Source organism: Lutra lutra, chromosome 4, assembly GCF_902655055.1.
Source record: "Lutra lutra chromosome 4, mLutLut1.2, whole genome shotgun sequence".
Classification (NCBI taxonomy): domain Eukaryota; kingdom Metazoa; phylum Chordata; class Mammalia; order Carnivora; family Mustelidae; genus Lutra; species Lutra lutra.
The window spans coordinates 187,045,759-187,062,616 of record NC_062281.1 but is presented as its reverse complement, the minus strand read 5'-3'; the positions used below and the strand labels follow the sequence as shown (position 1 = coordinate 187,062,616).

The 16,858-nt window shown below is 52.3% G+C and overlaps 1 protein-coding gene across 2 annotated transcripts; it reads left to right on the top strand.

Moving 5' to 3' along the window:
• Nucleotides 1-224: 224 nt before the first annotated feature.
• Nucleotides 225-16,586, top strand: LOC125098006 (kazrin). 2 transcript variants are annotated; one of them, XM_047726320.1, is made up of 6 exons: nt 225-509; nt 4,499-4,730; nt 6,168-6,269; nt 6,849-7,015; nt 11,311-11,428; nt 13,049-16,586. In XM_047726320.1, exons 2-6 carry the CDS (start codon nt 4,611-4,613, stop codon nt 13,211-13,213), a joined length of 672 nt encoding a protein of 223 aa, XP_047582276.1. In that variant the 5' UTR covers nt 225-509; nt 4,499-4,610; the 3' UTR covers nt 13,214-16,586. The 2 variants fall into 2 exon arrangements, with proteins under 2 accessions (XP_047582276.1, XP_047582275.1); XM_047726319.1 differs by lacking the exon at nt 225-509 and having other exon boundaries at nt 4,416-4,730.
• The last annotated feature ends 272 nt before the right edge of the window (nt 16,587-16,858 follow it).

Below are 16,858 nucleotides of genomic sequence, written 5' to 3'. Positions count from 1 at the left end.
GATCAATTCTTTTTTTTTTTTTTTTTTTAAGATTTATTTATTTATTTATTTGACAGACAGAAATCACAAGTAGGCAGAGAGACAGGCAGAGTAATGGGGGGAAGCATGCTCCCTGCCGAGCAGAGAGCCCGATGTGGGGCTCGATTCCAGGACCTTGGGATCATGACCTGAGCCGAAGGCAGAGGCTTTAACCCACTGAGCCACCCACCCAGGCGCCCCAGATCAATTCATTTTTAAAGTTCCATGTGTGACTGATTAGCAGTTTGAGGGAAATACTTAGAGTCAGAGCCGCAGGCTGGGGCACAGCCTTGTGCAAAACGGTCAGAGTGAGCCTCTGCTGGGAGGTGAGGGGTGAGTCCTGGCAAGGCTGGAAGGAAATGGGCCCAGGGAAAGGCCAGCCCCACAGCCCAAGGGGACCAAGAGCTCTTTGCATCCCATGCATCTGAAAGGACCTCCAGAGCCCCAAGGGCAGGCCAGACAGAGCTGGGCCACTCCAAGGACTTGCTCTGGTGGGTACGCTTTGTCCCTTTCCCCCCTCTTCGATTGACTTTTTATTAATTGAATGTTCCGAACCACTGCTGGCTTACGGACTACACTTCTTTGTTTCATTTTCAACCATGGTTCTACAGTTTGCAATATACCTCCTTAGCTTACCACTGCCTATCTCAAAGTGATATTATACAGCTTTGTGTAGAGTGTAAGATGCTTTTTGTCCTCTTGCCTTTGTGCTATTGTTTTCATACATTTTTATCTGTATGTGTTAGATGCTCCCTAATACGCTGTTATATTTGTCTTCTAAACTGTCCATTCTCTTTTAAGGACATTAGCAGATGAGAAAAACATTTACCCAGATATTTACCATTTCCAATCACCTTTATTCTTTAAAAAAAAAAAATTTATTGTAAAGTACACATATTTATCATCTTAACTAGTTTTGGGGGGGTTTTTTGCTTTTGTTTGGAGAGAGAGAGGGGGTGGAGGAGGGGCAGAAGGAGAAGGAGAGAGAAAGTCTTAAGCAGGCTCTATGCTCTGTGTGGAGCCTGATGTAGGGCTCGATCTCACAACCCTGAGATCATGACCTGAGCCAAAATCAAAACTCAGACCCTTAACCCACTGAGCCACCCAGGCACGCCCCACCCCCATCTTAACTGGTTTCAAGTGCACAGTTCCTTGGTATAAAGTACATCCACATTGTTGGGCGGTCATCCCCACCAGCCATGTCTAAGACACTCTTCATCTTGGAGAATGGAAACCCTATGCTCATGATAACACAATAAACACTAAGTCCCTGTTCTCTCCCCACCAGCCCCGCCATATAATGACAACCACCCTTCTACTTTCTGCCTTTATGGTTCTGACTACTCTCAGTACCTCATTTAAGTGGAATCACACAGGATTTGTCTTTTGGGGCCCGGCTTATGTCACTTAGCATCATGTCTTAAAGAGTCTTCCATGTAGCACGTGTCAAAACATCCTTCCTTTTTAAAGCTGAATGCATTCCACTGTGTACAGAGAGCAACTTGCTTAGCTATTCCTCCGTTGGTAGATGTTGGCGGCCTCCACATTTTAGCTACTGTGGATAATGCTGCTATGAACGTGGGTGTATCGATATCTCTTTGAGACCCTGCTTTCAAGTCTTTTTTGGTATTTACCCAAAAGTTGAATTGCTGGATCATAAGGTAATTCTATTTTTGACTTTTTGAGGAACCGCCATACTGTTTTCCACGGAGGTTACACCATCTTAGAGCCTCACCAACAGCACACGAGGGTTCTGATTTTACCACACCCCAACAACAGTTGTTTTCTGGGTTTTTTTTAAGCCATACTAATGGGTATGAGTGGTATCTCGTTGTAGAGAAATTTGCGCTTCCCTAACGATTAGTGACGGGCATCATTTCGTGTGTTTTTTGGCCATTCGTATGTCTTCTTTGGAGAAATGTCCATTCAAATCTTCCCATTTCTGAATCGAGTGCGTTTCTTTCTTTCTTTCTTTCTTTTTTTTTTTAAATTGTGACTTCTAGGAGTTCTCCTCTTTATGATTTCATGTGGGTGAAGTTTCCATATGGTTATTACTTTCTTGCCTCTTGAAAAAAGCCCTTCAACATTTCCTGCAGTTTATTCCTCTGATGATAAATTCTCTCAATTTTGGATGTTTTTTAAAAAAAAAAACTTTTTTTCCTCCCTCATTTTTAAAGTAATGAATTTTTTTAGAGCAGTTTTAGTTTCGCAGCAAAATTGAAAGGAAGGTTTAGAGAGTTCTCATATCCCTCCTTCCCCCACTCCAGCACGGCCTCCCCCATCATCCACATCTCCCACTGGATGGAGCCTTTGTTACAGGCTCAACCCACACCTACGCCTTCCGATCACCCAGAGTCCATAGTTTACATAACGGATCGCTCTTGGTGTTGTACCCTCTGCGGGTTTGGACGAACATATGATGACATGCATCCATCATGACAGTATATATGCTGAATAATTTCACTGCCTAAGAAATCTCCTGTGCTCCACCAGCTCATCCTTCTGTCTCCCTAACCCCTGGCAACCACTAATCTTTTGACTGTCTCCATAGTTCTGCCTTTTCCAGAATATCATATAACAGGAATCATATAGTATGTAGTCTTCAGATTGGCTTCTTTCACTTTGTAAGGCACATTTAAGGTTCCTCCACTGGGAGGTTTTAAACAGAGGAGGGACGTGATCTGATTAATATTTTTAAAAGACCATCTAGCTACTGTGGGTAAAGTGGATGAGAAGGGGCAGGGCTGGCAGCGGGGGATGCAGGGGGAAGTAAGGAGGCAACTGCCAAAATCTATGCCAGAGGTGGTAGGAGCTTGAACCCAGGAAAGGAGAAAAGGGAACAGACATACAGACCAGAGTGACTGATAGACCTGGTGAAGGAGGGGAGAAGAGGGCAAATGAGGACCAGAGCCGGGTGATGGCAGGGGGTGGGGAAGAGCTGGGAGAGGGGACAGGGAATTTAATTTGGAGCCCATCAAATGTGAGATGTGTGACAGGCAGGAGATGCCAAGGCAGCAGGTAGTGAGCAGCAGGGTCTCAGAAGAGAGGAGAAGGGAGAGGTGGGGGTCTTCATTTACAAATGTAACCCAGAGCCCTGGAAATGGTGCCACTGGGGAATGGAGAGTGTGGGGAAGAAGAAGAAGGGAAGAGCCCAGGAAGGAAGATGTGCCCGTTCTGTCACAGCGTCCCTCCCGAGCAGTGGTCAGCAGCTGTTCAGTGTGCACTGGTGGAATGAAGGACAGCGAGGACCCATATAGGAGCACCAGCAGGGGTGCGCTGCGGTCAGCTCTGCTGCTGTCCTGGATAAGGGACTGGGAGGACTCAGGGGCAGGGAGACCCGTTGGAGGGCAGAGTCCAGGGCGACACAGAGGTGCCCAGAGTGAGCAGTGGAGAGTGGAAAGGAGGAAGCGGAGTCAGGAGCTGAAGTCCCACTCAAGAGTGGCTGGTGGGGCAGCTCTTAGAGATGGGGGCACAGGGAGGGGCTGGGAAGAGGGTGTAGGGTATTCTATCTGGGGGGAGGGGAAGAATGCCGGTCCTGATCCCAGACCTGGGGAGGAGGGCAGTGTCGCTGTGTAAGCCCATTATTTCCCTGTCAAGTCCTGATCCCTTAGTGCCCGCCCCCCCAACCTGGCAGTCCTGCAGGTCATTGCTCAAGTCCCTCCGCAGGTGGGATGCTCTGTTTTCATTCCTTCTGTGAGGCCGCCACCGTGTGGCAATCAGGGAAATGACAGCCTGGGGGAGGCTAGGATCATCCTACCTCTTTCTGCATTGGAGAAATACTGGTTGTGCCCCTACTGCGTGAGCAGCACTGAGACTGGTGTGGGATAGAGAGAAAGCTGAGATATAGCCGTGAGGAGAGAGGGCTTGAAATGGGCAAGGCGGGGGTTTTAATTCTGATTCCAAGATGTGCCACTGTGTGACTCTGGGCAAAGTCTGAGCTTCCTGGTTTGTAGAAGGAGGAGAAATGGCCCAGGCCACAGCTCTGCGGGCTGCAGGGATACTGCAGAGGAGTGTGCCGAGGGGACCACACCCAGGGGCAGGTGGGGATGCTGAGGGCTCTTGGATATGTCTCCTCCCTCTGTACTCGTCCCTGCTGCTCTGCCACCATCTCTTTCAACTCCGCGTATCTGAATGTGCTTTCTTCCCTTTTCCCATTCCCTTTGTCTGCCTCTATGTTGATCCCCCTTCTCTTCTTTGGGGCTTACTCTCTGTTTCTCTGTCTGTCTCTATCTCTCTCCTTCCACTCTCTGCATCCGCCTCTCTCCCCATCTCTGCTTTGTCTCTTTCTTCCTCTCTGTCTCTCCACTCCATCCTTTTTCCTGCCCATCTCTGAGATTTTTTGGTCCCCCATTTTCCCCCACCCTGTTCTTTCCCCTCTATCTTCATCTCTGCCCGTCTCTGCCCCATTTCTACCCCTTTCCTCTGTTCCTGCCACCTGTCCCCACCCACCTCTCTCTCTGGCCATGTCTGTCCTCACCAGCCTGTCCAAAGCCGCTGACCTGGACCATCACTGGGTGGCCAAGGCCTGGCTGAATGACATCGGGCTATCCCAGTACTCTCAGGCCTTCCAAAACCACCTGGTCGACGGGCGAATGTTGCACTCCCTGATGAAGCGGGATCTGGAGAAACACCTGAATGTGTCCAAGAAGTTCCACCAGGTCAGCATCCTGCTGGGGATCGAGCTGCTGTACCAAGTGAACTTCAACAGGGAGGTAAGGACCAGAGCAGGTGGTGGAGGCATCTTCCACAGCCCTTCTTTCTGCCCCTGGCTCCCATTGTCCACCCAAATATCTGCCCATCCAGGCATCCATCGCACCGAGGTCCACCAACCTCGTCATCCACGCACCCATCCACACATGCACCCATCCCTTCCTCTCTCCCTCCCTTCTTCCAGCAGCTGCTTACTGGACATGGGTCAGGCCCTGTGTCTAATTCAGGGAAGTGGGGAACCCTCATCCTCCAAGAGTTCTCTGCCCATCAGGGAGAACCACAACGAAGCTGGCGACACCATACCATGGAAAGTTGGCCCAATGAGGGAAGTCCAGGATTTTATGAAAACCCAAAGGTGTAGCTTCCAGAGGGATCAGGGAGGGATTCCCTGAGGTCGTGACAGCTGGACTGAGACCTAAGAGAGGAATTCCAGGCATCAGTCAGCAGGAGGTATGAGGGAAAATCAACCTAGCAGAGGGAACAGCATGAGCAAAGGCATAGAGGACAGACTATGGGGTCCCAGTGTTGGGTCTAAGGCGGGGGGGGGGGTGAACAGGGAGGCCAGCTAGGTGACCAGGGACCAGGGGGAGAGTCAGGGTTTAGGCTCTGACTGCCCCTTTGATTCTGAGCCCTGCTGAGTCAGACAGCACGGGGCACCTGCTTCAGCTCCCCCGGGACCCAAATATTCCCAAGGCCACTGGGCCCTGCGGGACAGAGGCTGTCCAGATGGCTTTGTTTTCTTAGAGTGAGGTCAGAGCACAAGCTGCTCAGGGTCAGGAGGAGTGGCACAGAGGAAGGATCTGTCCGGCTCTTCAGCCCTTCTCACATACCCCCACGCAGGGCCCTGGGCTCCGGAAGTAGTGAGGTGTGGGCCCTGCCCCCACCCCCAGCCCCGGGAAGCGCAGTCTGGTGAAGGAGGGAGACCTGCCGGAAGATCGTGACAGTGAAGTGTGGAAACAGGCACGACGCATGTGGGCTGGAGGCCCGGAGCCCTTTGTCTTGGGGGCCAGTCCCCCCAGGGAGGCTGGCAAAAGGGGACCAGGCTGATTCCTCCACATGTTACCAGGGGTGATGTTTTGTAGGTGACACTCATTGTCCCCAGGGGCTGGGTGCACCCACAGAAGACAGCCCTTCATGGAAGATGCTCATTGTTGGGCCCCTACTCCATGTCGGGAAAGCGGGGGTCTGGGTTGTACAAACTAGGCAGCAGCAAGTGGGTCGCACCCAGCCCTCCCCCCCAGAAGCAGGCTTCTCCCCATTTCCCAGGAATGAAAGGTCAAGCCCCGGATTGACAGGGCCAGAGAAGCCGGTGCTCGCCGGCCAGAACTCCTCCTTGTACCAGCATGCCAGGGCCCCCCAGCACCGTGAATTCTTGCTCCTTGGGACCCCTGCGTGCTCCCCTACCCCCAACTGACACATTGTCTCCCCACCCCCAAAAGGCCCTCCAGGAGCGCCGCGCCCGCTGCGAGACACAGAACATAGACCCCGTGGTCTGGACCAACCAGCGGGTGCTCAAGTGGGTACGGGACATTGACCTGAAGGTGAGGGGCTGGCGGGCGGGGGTTGGGCTGGGGGTGATTCACAGGCATCTGTAAATCCCATGCATGTTTGTGTGTCCATTTTCTGTGAGCCAGTGTTGTTGCCCAAGCAGGTGAGAATGCTTGCCTCCTGTCGCTCAAGAAGAGGGAGGGCTCACCCCACCCCTACACCAGGACCCCATTCATGATGGCTTTCCCATAGCAGGGGTGGAGAGGCTGGGCTGTCCTCGACAGGCTGGGTCGAATCCAGGCCTATCTCATCAGACAAGTATTTATGGGCTGCCTGGCAAGATCTGGGGTTACGTCAGTGACAAAGTAGTCTTGGTCACTATCTTCATGGCCCTAAAAGAGTGGGGGCATTCCCCCTCTGGCTTATACTGCCTTATACTACCCAGTCCCCAGGGGGACAAATCCATGCTGTGGGGGGGCATGTCCCCACCTGGAGCCCAGCAGCTCCTCAGGACACCTTGGGATGACAGGGTGGCCCTCTCAGCCTCGGAGGGCAGGACACCAGGACAGACCTGTCAGGCTAACAGGGTGGCCCTCCACTGCAGCCTGACCATCCCTGTGCCTTGCCCTCAGGAGTATGCGGACAACCTGACCAACAGTGGCATCCACGGTGCTGTGTTGGTGCTGGAGCCCACGTTCAATGCCGAGGCCATGGCTACCGCCCTGGGCATCCCCAGTGGGAAGCACATCCTCCGAAGGCACCTGGCAGAGGAGATGAGCGCCGTCTTCCACCCGGCCACGTGAGTGTGGGCTGCTGGCTCCCGCTCTGGGGCTCCGGAAGCCGGCGATCCTGACCTCCCCCGGCTCCCTCCCTTCCCGGATCCCACTACTTCCCTACAACACAGTGGCCTCCTTCTACGGATCAGGAAACGGAGGCTCCAAGAAGCAAAGTGCTTGAGCCTGAAGGTCACAGTTGAAAAAGAGGTGGCCACGCCAGGCAGGGAGAGCAGCGGAGACAGAGGTTTGGAGGCAGGAGTGAGGATACTAACGGTGCTGATGGTCCCGGTGAGCTGGCCACATCAGCCTACTGATTCCAGTCTCCTCCTCGGAAAAGTGGCCAGAGAAAAAGCACCTGGACAGACAGATTAGACGCCCTCCTAGTGGACTCTCTCCTTAAAATAATTGCAGTTAAGCTAAAGTCACCATTTAGTGGACACTTGCTTGTGGGCACTAATTTCATCCTCATGACAAGACCAAGAAATTGGTGTCACTATCCCTCCCTTATAGATGGAAAAATCTCGTTTGAAGGGGGCCAAAGTACTTGCCCAAGGTCACACAGCTAGTAAGGAGCTGAGCCCAAATTTGTCCTTTGCTCTGTTAATATGACATATTACATTGGCTTTCATACATTGAGCCAACCTTGCATTCCTAGGATAAATCCCACTTGGTCCTTTTTACATGTTGCTGGACTAGGTGTGCTAGCATTTTGATGAGGATTTTTTACACCTGTATTTGTAAAGGATGTTGGTCTGCAGGGACTTTTTCTTGTGATATTTTTGTGTGGTTTTGGTATCAGAGTAATGCTGGCCTCATAGGATGAGTTAGGAAGTGTTTCCTCCTCTTTCTTATTTTTCTTTCTTTCTTTCTTTTTTTCTTAAGAGTGTGTGAAAGATTGGTGTCATTATTCCTTAAACATTTGGTAAAATTCACCGGTGAAACCACATGGTCCTGAACTTTTCTTTGTGGAAAGTTGTTTTTTTTTTTTCCCCTACTTCAATTTTGTTATAAATCTGTTCAGATTTTCTATTTCTTCTTGAATCAGTTTGAATAGTTTATATCTTCCTAGAAATGTGTCTTTCATCTAGGTTAGCTAATTGGTTGGCATAAAGTTAATTATTTATTTATTTATTTTTAATTTTTTATTTTAAAAAATATTTTATTTATTTATTTGACCAAGAGAGATATCATGAGTATGTAGAGAGGCAGGCAGAGAGAGGGGGAAGCAGGTTCCCTGTTCAGCAGAGAACCTGATGCGGGGCTCCATCCCAGGACCCTGAGATCATGACCTGAGCCGAAGGCAGAGGCTTAACCCACTGAGCCATCCAGGTGCCCCCATACAGTTGATTTTATAATCCTTTCCCTATAATTTTTCTTATTTCTGTAGAACTGGTAGGGGCTGTCTCCTCTCTCATTCCTGGTTTCAATCATTTGAGTCCCTCTGTAATCTCTGTCAGTCTAGCTAAAGCTTTGTCCATTTTGTTGAGCTCACATTTGAATTTGAAGCTCTCTGAGTCAGAACCCTGAGTGCCGAACCCCCAAACCACATGAAGCCTCAGGAAGCAGCTGGGCCACACCATGTTATACAGAAACTGAGGCTTGGTGGAGGGGGTGGGGATTGTGCATCTGTGGCAATGATCCAAAGTCTTGAACTGCTCTTCCCTGTTGGCAGGCTGGTATCCAAGACATTCTCGAAGTGAGATCCACAGACCCTGACAGCAAAATCCTTGGCAGGGACCTGGCCCAAACGCAGATCTATAGGACCAGTATTTACTGGGAGAGCCCAGGAATCTACATTTCGGGCATTTTTAAGTAGTTCTATGGAGACCAGAGTTTGACAAGAACCCTAGTCCATGAGCCATGATGCAACAGGTGCAGGAAAGAGGCTTTTCTCCTAAGAATTGTCCACTTTCCTTGACCCCCATCTGGCACCATGTGACCTGTAACGGCCTTAATATATTCTGAGCCTTGGACAGGAAGCACTAGCTAAAGATTAGCAGGCATTCGTGTGTCTGATTAAACCCTTGACCGCCCCTAAGGTCACAGGTGCTTTAAGGACCATCTAGAATTCATGGGTGAGCCCTGGGGAAGTTTCTCGTGGGGCACAAATAGGGTGGGTTCTTATGTTGTTGGCAGGCCAGGGATTCCCTTGGGAATGTCAGGAAAGCAATCCTTCCAATAAGAGGATAAGAGGAAAATGGACTTGGTCCTCATCCTCATTTTACAGAGGGGTCTGAGCTGGTCAGCCAGGGCACGGAGAGGCAGTGTCTGTCCATGGCCCAGGTGTCAGTTCTCCTCAGAACCCTTTGCTGAGAACTTGCCACAGGCCATGGGAAGAGATCTCAGTCAACTCAGGGGAAACAGAACTTCATGAGTTCCTAAGAAATTTTAGAGACCATCCCTATTGGCACCAAGAGTCCCCGGCTAAGCAAAACACCAGGAGAGACGGTGATCTCCAGGCCTGGTTAATATCACCTCGGTACTTAATCACATGCCTGCGGATTATATTAACCAGGTTCTTCAGGCTTTGCACCCAGGACGTCTCTGCAGCAGTCCAAGCAGTGAAGATGCCCTGCCCACTGCCCTCTTGCTCCCCCTCCTTCTGTTGCTGACTTCAGCTTTCCGGAGAGAGAGGGAGCAGGGCAGGTGGTGCTGGCCCTTTAAGGCGAGTCCTTCCAGAATGCTCTGATGGGGTGGAAAGATTCAGATGGAGAGACATCCCTGACCGAGAGCTAACCCAAGACTCCATCCCAGGATGAATCCAAGGCTTGGAGCCTGATGGAAGGCTAGGGCAACATAGTGCATGAAGCAATTGGAAAAGGAACCCAGGTACGGCGAGGCGCCCAACAACACAGCTATTATCAATGATTTTTCCAAACCCACTACCAGCACCTCCCTTTCTTCCACCACAGAGTAAATGGCTGGAAAATGGGTTCAAATCCGGGCTGTGCTGCTGTCTCCTGTATTAGACACAAGCCAGTGACTTCAACCCTCTGAACCTCAGTCTCTCATCTGTAATATGAGAACATGAGTCCTCTCTTCCCTGTGGCTTTGTTAGGATTCCAGGAGGCAAACTGTAGGCAGTGCTCCTGACACAGACCCCCCTCCCGAACAACTGATAGTTCACACCTCCCGGCTTCACACGCGCATCGGAGTGTCTCCATGACGTGCTTCCCTCTGGAACTGGTTACGTGGGGCCCTCCTTCCTGTTGATGTGCTTGTTCCGGCTTTCTCCTTAGCATTTCAGTGAGAAAGAGCCATTCCTCCATGAGCTCCGACAGACTTTGCCGTGAAGCACACAGAATAAGATGCCTTGTCATGTCTCCCACCTCCGTGGCTGGCAGGCTTCCCAAGCTACAGACTGGGGGGATGGGGGTGCTCCCAGCGGGGAAGGGACACACTGAGGTATTCGGGCACCCGTGACAAGGTGATGTGTTAGGACGTTCTGCCCACCCAACCCCTGGCAGTGATTGAAATGTGAGCCTAGGGACCAGGTGCTAGGGTAGTTCAGGTGTGGTCCCATGTAATACGGGGGACAGAGCAGGGCCTTCAAGGGCTCAATTCTGGCTCCTCCATCATCATCTGTGTGATTTTAGGCAAGAACCTTGCCCCCTCTGAGTCTCAGTTCCCCCAATTTGAAATAGGGATAATCACCCCTTCTCAGGGTTTCTGGAAGGGTTCAAGGACCTCAACTCCATCCTTACAGCGAGAGAGTAGGCTACGACAACATGAAAACTAATAGGCGTGGCTGCGTTCCAATAAAACTTTATTGGCAAAGTCAGTCTGCTGGCTGCCGGCTGCAGTTCGCCAAATCCTAGTCTAACAGAAGCCTTCGTCAATGCTTTGACACAAGGAGCAGTGGGGTCGCTTCAGGCACTAAGTCAGTGGTGGGGGCAGGGGACACAGATTCAAATGCAGAGTGGGGGAGATTTTCCCAATGCTTCTCAAGTCAAACCAGTGAGCTCAAATGGGGGGATTCGCCCACCCAGTCCTCCCTTTCCTGGGAAGGTTTGTAGCACGCTGGAGGGGGAAGAGCGTGACCTTGGAGTCTCAGAGACTTGGTTTCAGGTCTCGGCTCTGCTGCTCCCAGCTGGGTAATCCTGGACAAATTGCTTAACCTCTCTGGGCCTCCCCCCCCCGTCGCTTGCCCCAACTGTCATGCAGGGATGCTGTGAGGATTGCATTCAGAAAACGTTTAGCATGCGGGGGCACACAGGAGGTCCACAGTAAATCACAGCAGTTATGGTCATTGTCACCCATGGGAGAGTGTGTGTCTCTTGGGAGGGCTGTAGCTGACTCAGTATGGGTCTCTGTCTAGCTCCTCAGGCATCCGGGAGGCTGAGCGTTTCGGGACACCCCCAGGGAGGGCCTCCAGCATCACGCGGGCGGGGAAGGAGGAGAACAGCGGTGGCGGTATCAAGTACAAGGCTGGCCGGGTAAGTCACTGGATGCCTTCACCGGTGAGTCCTACAACCCGGGGGAGGTCTTGTTGTCATCTGTCCCCTCCTAGCTCCTCTTTGGCCTGTGGAGGAGGACCGAAGAGCCAGGTCACAGGTGCAACCAGGAGGGAGGAAGTCACCATCAGCTGACCTGCAAGATGCTTAAGCCCCACCCCCAGCCCCCCCAACCTCCCCTCCCCCCCAACCCCGTTCCCCCCAGGCTTAGAGTAGCATCTGGAAGCACGGGTCTCACCTGCCTGCGTCAGGATCACCTGGGCAGCTGCTTTACAGGACGTTCTGGGACCCACCTGGGTCTCAAAGCCAAGGCTCTGGGGTTGGGGGGAGCCCTCGCTGCAGCTAAGGTTTTGAACTTCAGCGACCCAACCAACAGCCACAGACTAGCCTCCGGTCTATGAGAGGGCGCGCAGTTTGCCTCTGTTCACCCAGACTCAGACTGACCCCGATTCCTAAGTGGAAGCGTGTCGGCACAGACGGGAGAAGTGGATAATCAAAAATCCTCCCGTTCACTAGGCAAACATTTTTTGGGTACTGATGGGGTTGGAGGCACCATCCTGAGCGTGAATGGGGAATGCATGAGTAAACTCACCATACTCTCCCAGTGAGCTCAGTCTAGACCATGCAGTCTTGAAGGGAGTAGAAATTGGTTCCCAGGGGGAGAGGCAAACCCCTCACCCTTTCTCTCTAGGAGGAACAGGTATATATACAGGAAGTGAACAGAAGCACAGTGTCTTTGGTGTGAAAATTTCATGGTGGGGAGGGTGTGAGTAGGGGGAAAATATCTTAAAAGCCTCCTTTTTTAAGGTGGCAACACTGACCAAAAGGTTGAGGAACAGTGGTCTGGAAACAAAAGCAGTCGGGGACATGACGAGTTACGATGTGCTGTCTGGATTATTAGCATAGAGAGATGTTCACAATAAGAGAAAAGTCTGTCTGGGAGCCTGGTGCGTCTCACAATAGTAGCTACCCTTTGCCAGCGCCTCGCTGTGTGCTTCACAGGTCTGATTTCTGCTCTTCACGACTACTCTGAGAGAAAGGAATCGCAATTCCCCCTTGGAAACTGAGAAAACGGAGGCTCAGAGAGGGCAGGCCACTGGTCCAGAGTCACACAGCTGGAAAGTGACAGAGCAGGGATCCACACCCCGGTTTGTGAGCCTCCAAAATACATGCTCTTTCTGCCACAACAGGAGGTGCTAGAGTATTTCTTCCTGACCCAGGAACATGGTCAGACTTCACGCCCATGCTCAGACATTCTCATTTCTCCTCCATCGTACCCATTCTCAACTCTCCTCCTGCTGAGGAGGGAGATGGGAGGCTTTTGAGGATAATCAAAATAAGACTGTATTTGTCCTCACCCTTAGCAACTACCAGTTCCTTCAGTTGGGAACGTGACGCTCTCTCATGAGGTTAGCTCACAAAATCCTCTCAGTGTCTCTGAGCAGCGGAGTAGGATTACTAATAGGAGGAGCACAGAGAGGTTAGACAAGTTGCTTAAGGTCACACAGCAATTAGAACGGGGACCTCCACATTCCCCAGATCCAAAACACTCAATTCCTCTTCTCTTCTCCCCACTGTTTCCTCTTATTTCTCTCCTCTCAGCTGCCCCTGGGGAAGATAGGAAGGGGCTTCAGCAGCAAAGACCCCGACTTTCATGATGACTATGGCTCTCTTCAAAATGAAGACTGTGGAGATGATGACCCCCAGGGCAGGCCAGAGCAGTGCCGTCTGGAGGGCTACAACGGCCTCGAGGTCACCAACGTGTAAGGAATGCATTCTCCACCAGACCCAGCACAAACACACCCAACTGAGGACGAGTATCCAGATGCTGTCACCACTGTACATAGGGACCGCGGGCCAAGGATACTCCTCTACTCCTGGGCAAAACCCCAGCAGACAGGAGCTCCAGGGAACAAGGTGGCTCCAGTCTGCCTGTCTCGAGCAGGCTGTGGACCTTCCAGCTCAGTGGAAGGACCTGTCGACATAGCCTCTCTGTAACCCAGGCTCCCCCTCAGAGCGACTGTCAGCCAGTGAGCAGTACAGGCGGCCCCTGGAGCCTTGAACGGAGCTGCCAAGAGGGAAGTAGGCCGGCGGTTCCCCAAAACACCCTTCCAGAAGGAGCAGGCGGGACTCCAATCAGACACGCAGAAGCCAGCACTGGCAGTGCTAGGAGCCAGCAAAGCATGAGGCTGACCAGTGGGCCCTTCTGGCCAGCCTCAGGGAGCTCTTGGCTCCAGTCCCCGTATCCCTGATGACTGAGAACTCCGGTTCTGACTTGGGTCACTGAATCTCTCTTGGGAGAATGCAAAATGGGATGGTCATTCCCTTCCATCCTAAAAGCCGTGTGTCACACAGGGTGGACACGTAGAACGGCTATTTGCCTTCTCCTCCCATGAGTGGCTGCTCTGGGCAGGTGGAGGCAAGTAGGTGATCAGGGAGGGGTGGGGCTTAGCAGCAAAGTTTCTAGGAAATGCAGATTTCCTGTCACTGGGATAAAGGATATCCTGAGGATAGGAGCGGGGATGATGGACTTAGATCAGTGACAACCAACTATGACAGTGGGTTTGGGATTGGGAGCAGGGAAATGCTTGTCACTGTTGACCCAACAACAGTGACACTTGGTTGTGATTTCTCAGTCACCTGAAACAGGTGTGCTTCCCAGCACCCTCACTGAGATGAACCTTGCAGAGCAAAGTCATGAAGGTGATGGAGAGAACCCCCAGCCCTTTGCCTGACTCTGCCACTATTCTGCTGTGTGACTTCTTCCCGGTGGCCTCACCTCTCTGTGCCTCAACGTCTTCATCTATAATACTCCTGGCTCCCTCCCAGGGACGTCATGAGAATTAACACTTGCTAATGTCTGTAACACACTTTGTAACCTCTCAGGAGACAGGTGGGAAGGTATGGGGACAGAAGGAACGGCCCGATATCCCATTCACGACACAGACATTGAACGGGTCCTCTGCAGCTGTGTTCTGGTTGGGGCCATGTGCAAAAGGAGGACAAGGAATGCCTACCGTTCAGACTCTCTAGAGCCCCCAGTAGGGCTTGACCAAAGAGAGAGGGAAAAAGCCCACATTACACCACCCTGGAAAAACCAGTCTGATTCATGTGTTCGGGCTTGAGCCTGTTGACCTTGGCGTTGAGTGATGATTTGGGAGGGCCAAGATGCATCGGAGTTCTACTGATGCTCGGGTTGTCAGAATCATTTGTTGGGATCACAACACTGAAGCCATTTGCCCAAGAGTCACGAGAGGTCTGAATTTCCAAGACCCGACCAGGTAAGTGACAGCCTCTGAGAACTGTCAAAGCCCACGTTCTTCAACCCAATGAACTGTTTGCCCTCCTAGGAAAAGCCTCAACCAAGGCGTGATGAACTTGAGAATGACTCCTCCCCAGGGCTGACGACCATGGTTTTCTCTCTGACCTTAAGATAAGCACAGCTTTTCTTACCCCTGGAAACCAAACGCCTGGCTGGTGGACAGGTGGATGGCCCCTGCCTTTCGTCTGAATGTTTAGCCTCCGAGGGTCACATCTCCGACTCCAGGGGCCTGAGGGAGAAGCTCCGGTATCTAACTTAGCTTTGCTGGGGTTCCGAACCCCAGGATCCTCATGACATGCAGCCACACAAGGCGCCTGAAGATGCAGACCCCACAGCCAGGATTGGGGGGCTCCCCTCTAACCTGATGCCACAGGTCCCTCCTAAGCCAGCATCCAGGCTAGGCGACCCGGGGCCCCAGGATCTGCCTCTTGCAAGCTAGGCGGGAAATGATTCCCACAAGGTGAGGAAAGGAGGCACAAGGGGGCCCGCGTGCAGCTCTGAAGCCTTAAAGCCAACGTTGACCCGAGTTGTCAGACATGAACCTGGCGCTCCCCCCCCATTCATTCCCATAGGGGATAAGATGGGCAAGTGGACAATTTGGGGGGTCACTGGCGGGAATGGCATTGATCTCCCCCAAATTTGCAGCATCAGGCCAGCAGGCCTGGGGCAATGCGAACAATGTTGTAAGCACCTTCCCAGTCCCAGTGGTACATTTTCTCCCAGCCCATGGTCCCATCCTTCGCAGCCAGAGGAGCGTTTGGAATCGGCTTTTCACACGAGGACAGGTCGGCTGATAAATTAACAACCTCCACACACAGTCAAATCCGGTGGGCTTTGTCTGCTGAAGAGAAAATTCCAAACATCTGCTCTGCTTCAAGGGTGGGCAGGACTGAGCGGAGAGATTCTGGGAGCAAACGGACTACAGCTGGCAGAGCGGCCACGGACGGAACAGTGACCCACCACGGCCTGTCCACAGGGCCCGAGGTGTGGTCTTAGGGCTTTTGGACCTGGGAATGCTTCTTGGAGAGGTGTCCTCGGCGCCCATGGGTACTAGCCCCTTAAAAAGAGGTAGTCGGTGCCAGAGGTTGGGGAGACCTAGAGTAAGCAGAGGCACCCCGTGTTTCTGCGAGAAGCTGGGGACCCGAGCCCTCGGAAGGCACCTGCCCGGCAGACTCTCGGCTTTAGGACCCCAGACCCCTCTGAAAGGCCCCTTTGTCATTAGCTACGCAGAACCTTTCTCCTAAAAATCTGTCATCAGGGTCCAGGTTACAGAAGGCAGGAAGAAGCCGCAAGAAAACCTGGACCAGATGCGGGAGAAGGGAAGGGGGCCTTTGCACAGCCCAGAGTCACAGGGGCGGGGGAGGGAGAGCTCAGAACAGTGACCCCGCATCTTGAGGTCCCTCAACAGGGCTGCATGTGGCAGAATGGGAAGATTCAGCAGGACGAGATTTCGGTGTCTGCTGTGGGGGACCCCGGAACCCTCTATGGCTCCAAGCTTAGCCCTCCCACTCCCCGGCAAAAACCGTATGTCCGGGCACCGTCCCTTCCACGCTACTCTTCCAGGCTCCAGCGGGCTCCCAGCAGTGGAGCGGCGAAGAGCAAAAAGCCAGGGGACACAGCAGCTTCTGAAGCCAGCATTACTGCCAACGGCTGGCTGGCGAGAAGGACTTCCCAACACAGAGGCAGCTTGTGGCTACACAGAGAACCAGTTATCCATGAGCAGAGATGATGCCCCTGGCCTTTCCGTGGCTGGTCATGGCCCCGTGTCTTCCGAGGAGTGAATTTTAACAGTGTAACAATAAATACTACTGCACAGTGCTTTACTGATCAGGTAGCCTTTTTCTCTCATTTAATCTTGCCAACAGCCGCTTTGAGAGAGGAGATTACCGACCCATTTCCTAGATGGGGAAACTGAGGTTGGGGAGGTAGAGGAGCTTTCCCAGCTCCAAAAAAGCTAAGAATTCCCAAGGCAGGGACTCAGACTCAGCTCTCTGCTTCCCCACCCCAGGCTCGTCTGACCCCCTTATGCGATTCCCACCACCCCCATGTCGGGGATCCACCCCTTCCCCTACCTCCCAGGGTAGGACCTA

Coding starts and splice junctions, on each gene's coding strand:
- LOC125098006 (XM_047726319.1), top strand. CDS start 4,482: ATGTCTGTCCTCACCAGCCTGTCCAAAGCCGCTGACCTGGACCATCAC. Junction 6,270..6,848: donor TACGGGACATTGACCTGAAG/GTGAGGGGCTGG, acceptor CCTTGCCCTCAG/GAGTATGCGGACAACCTGAC. Junction 11,429..13,048: donor TCAAGTACAAGGCTGGCCGG/GTAAGTCACTGG, acceptor CTCTCCTCTCAG/CTGCCCCTGGGGAAGATAGG.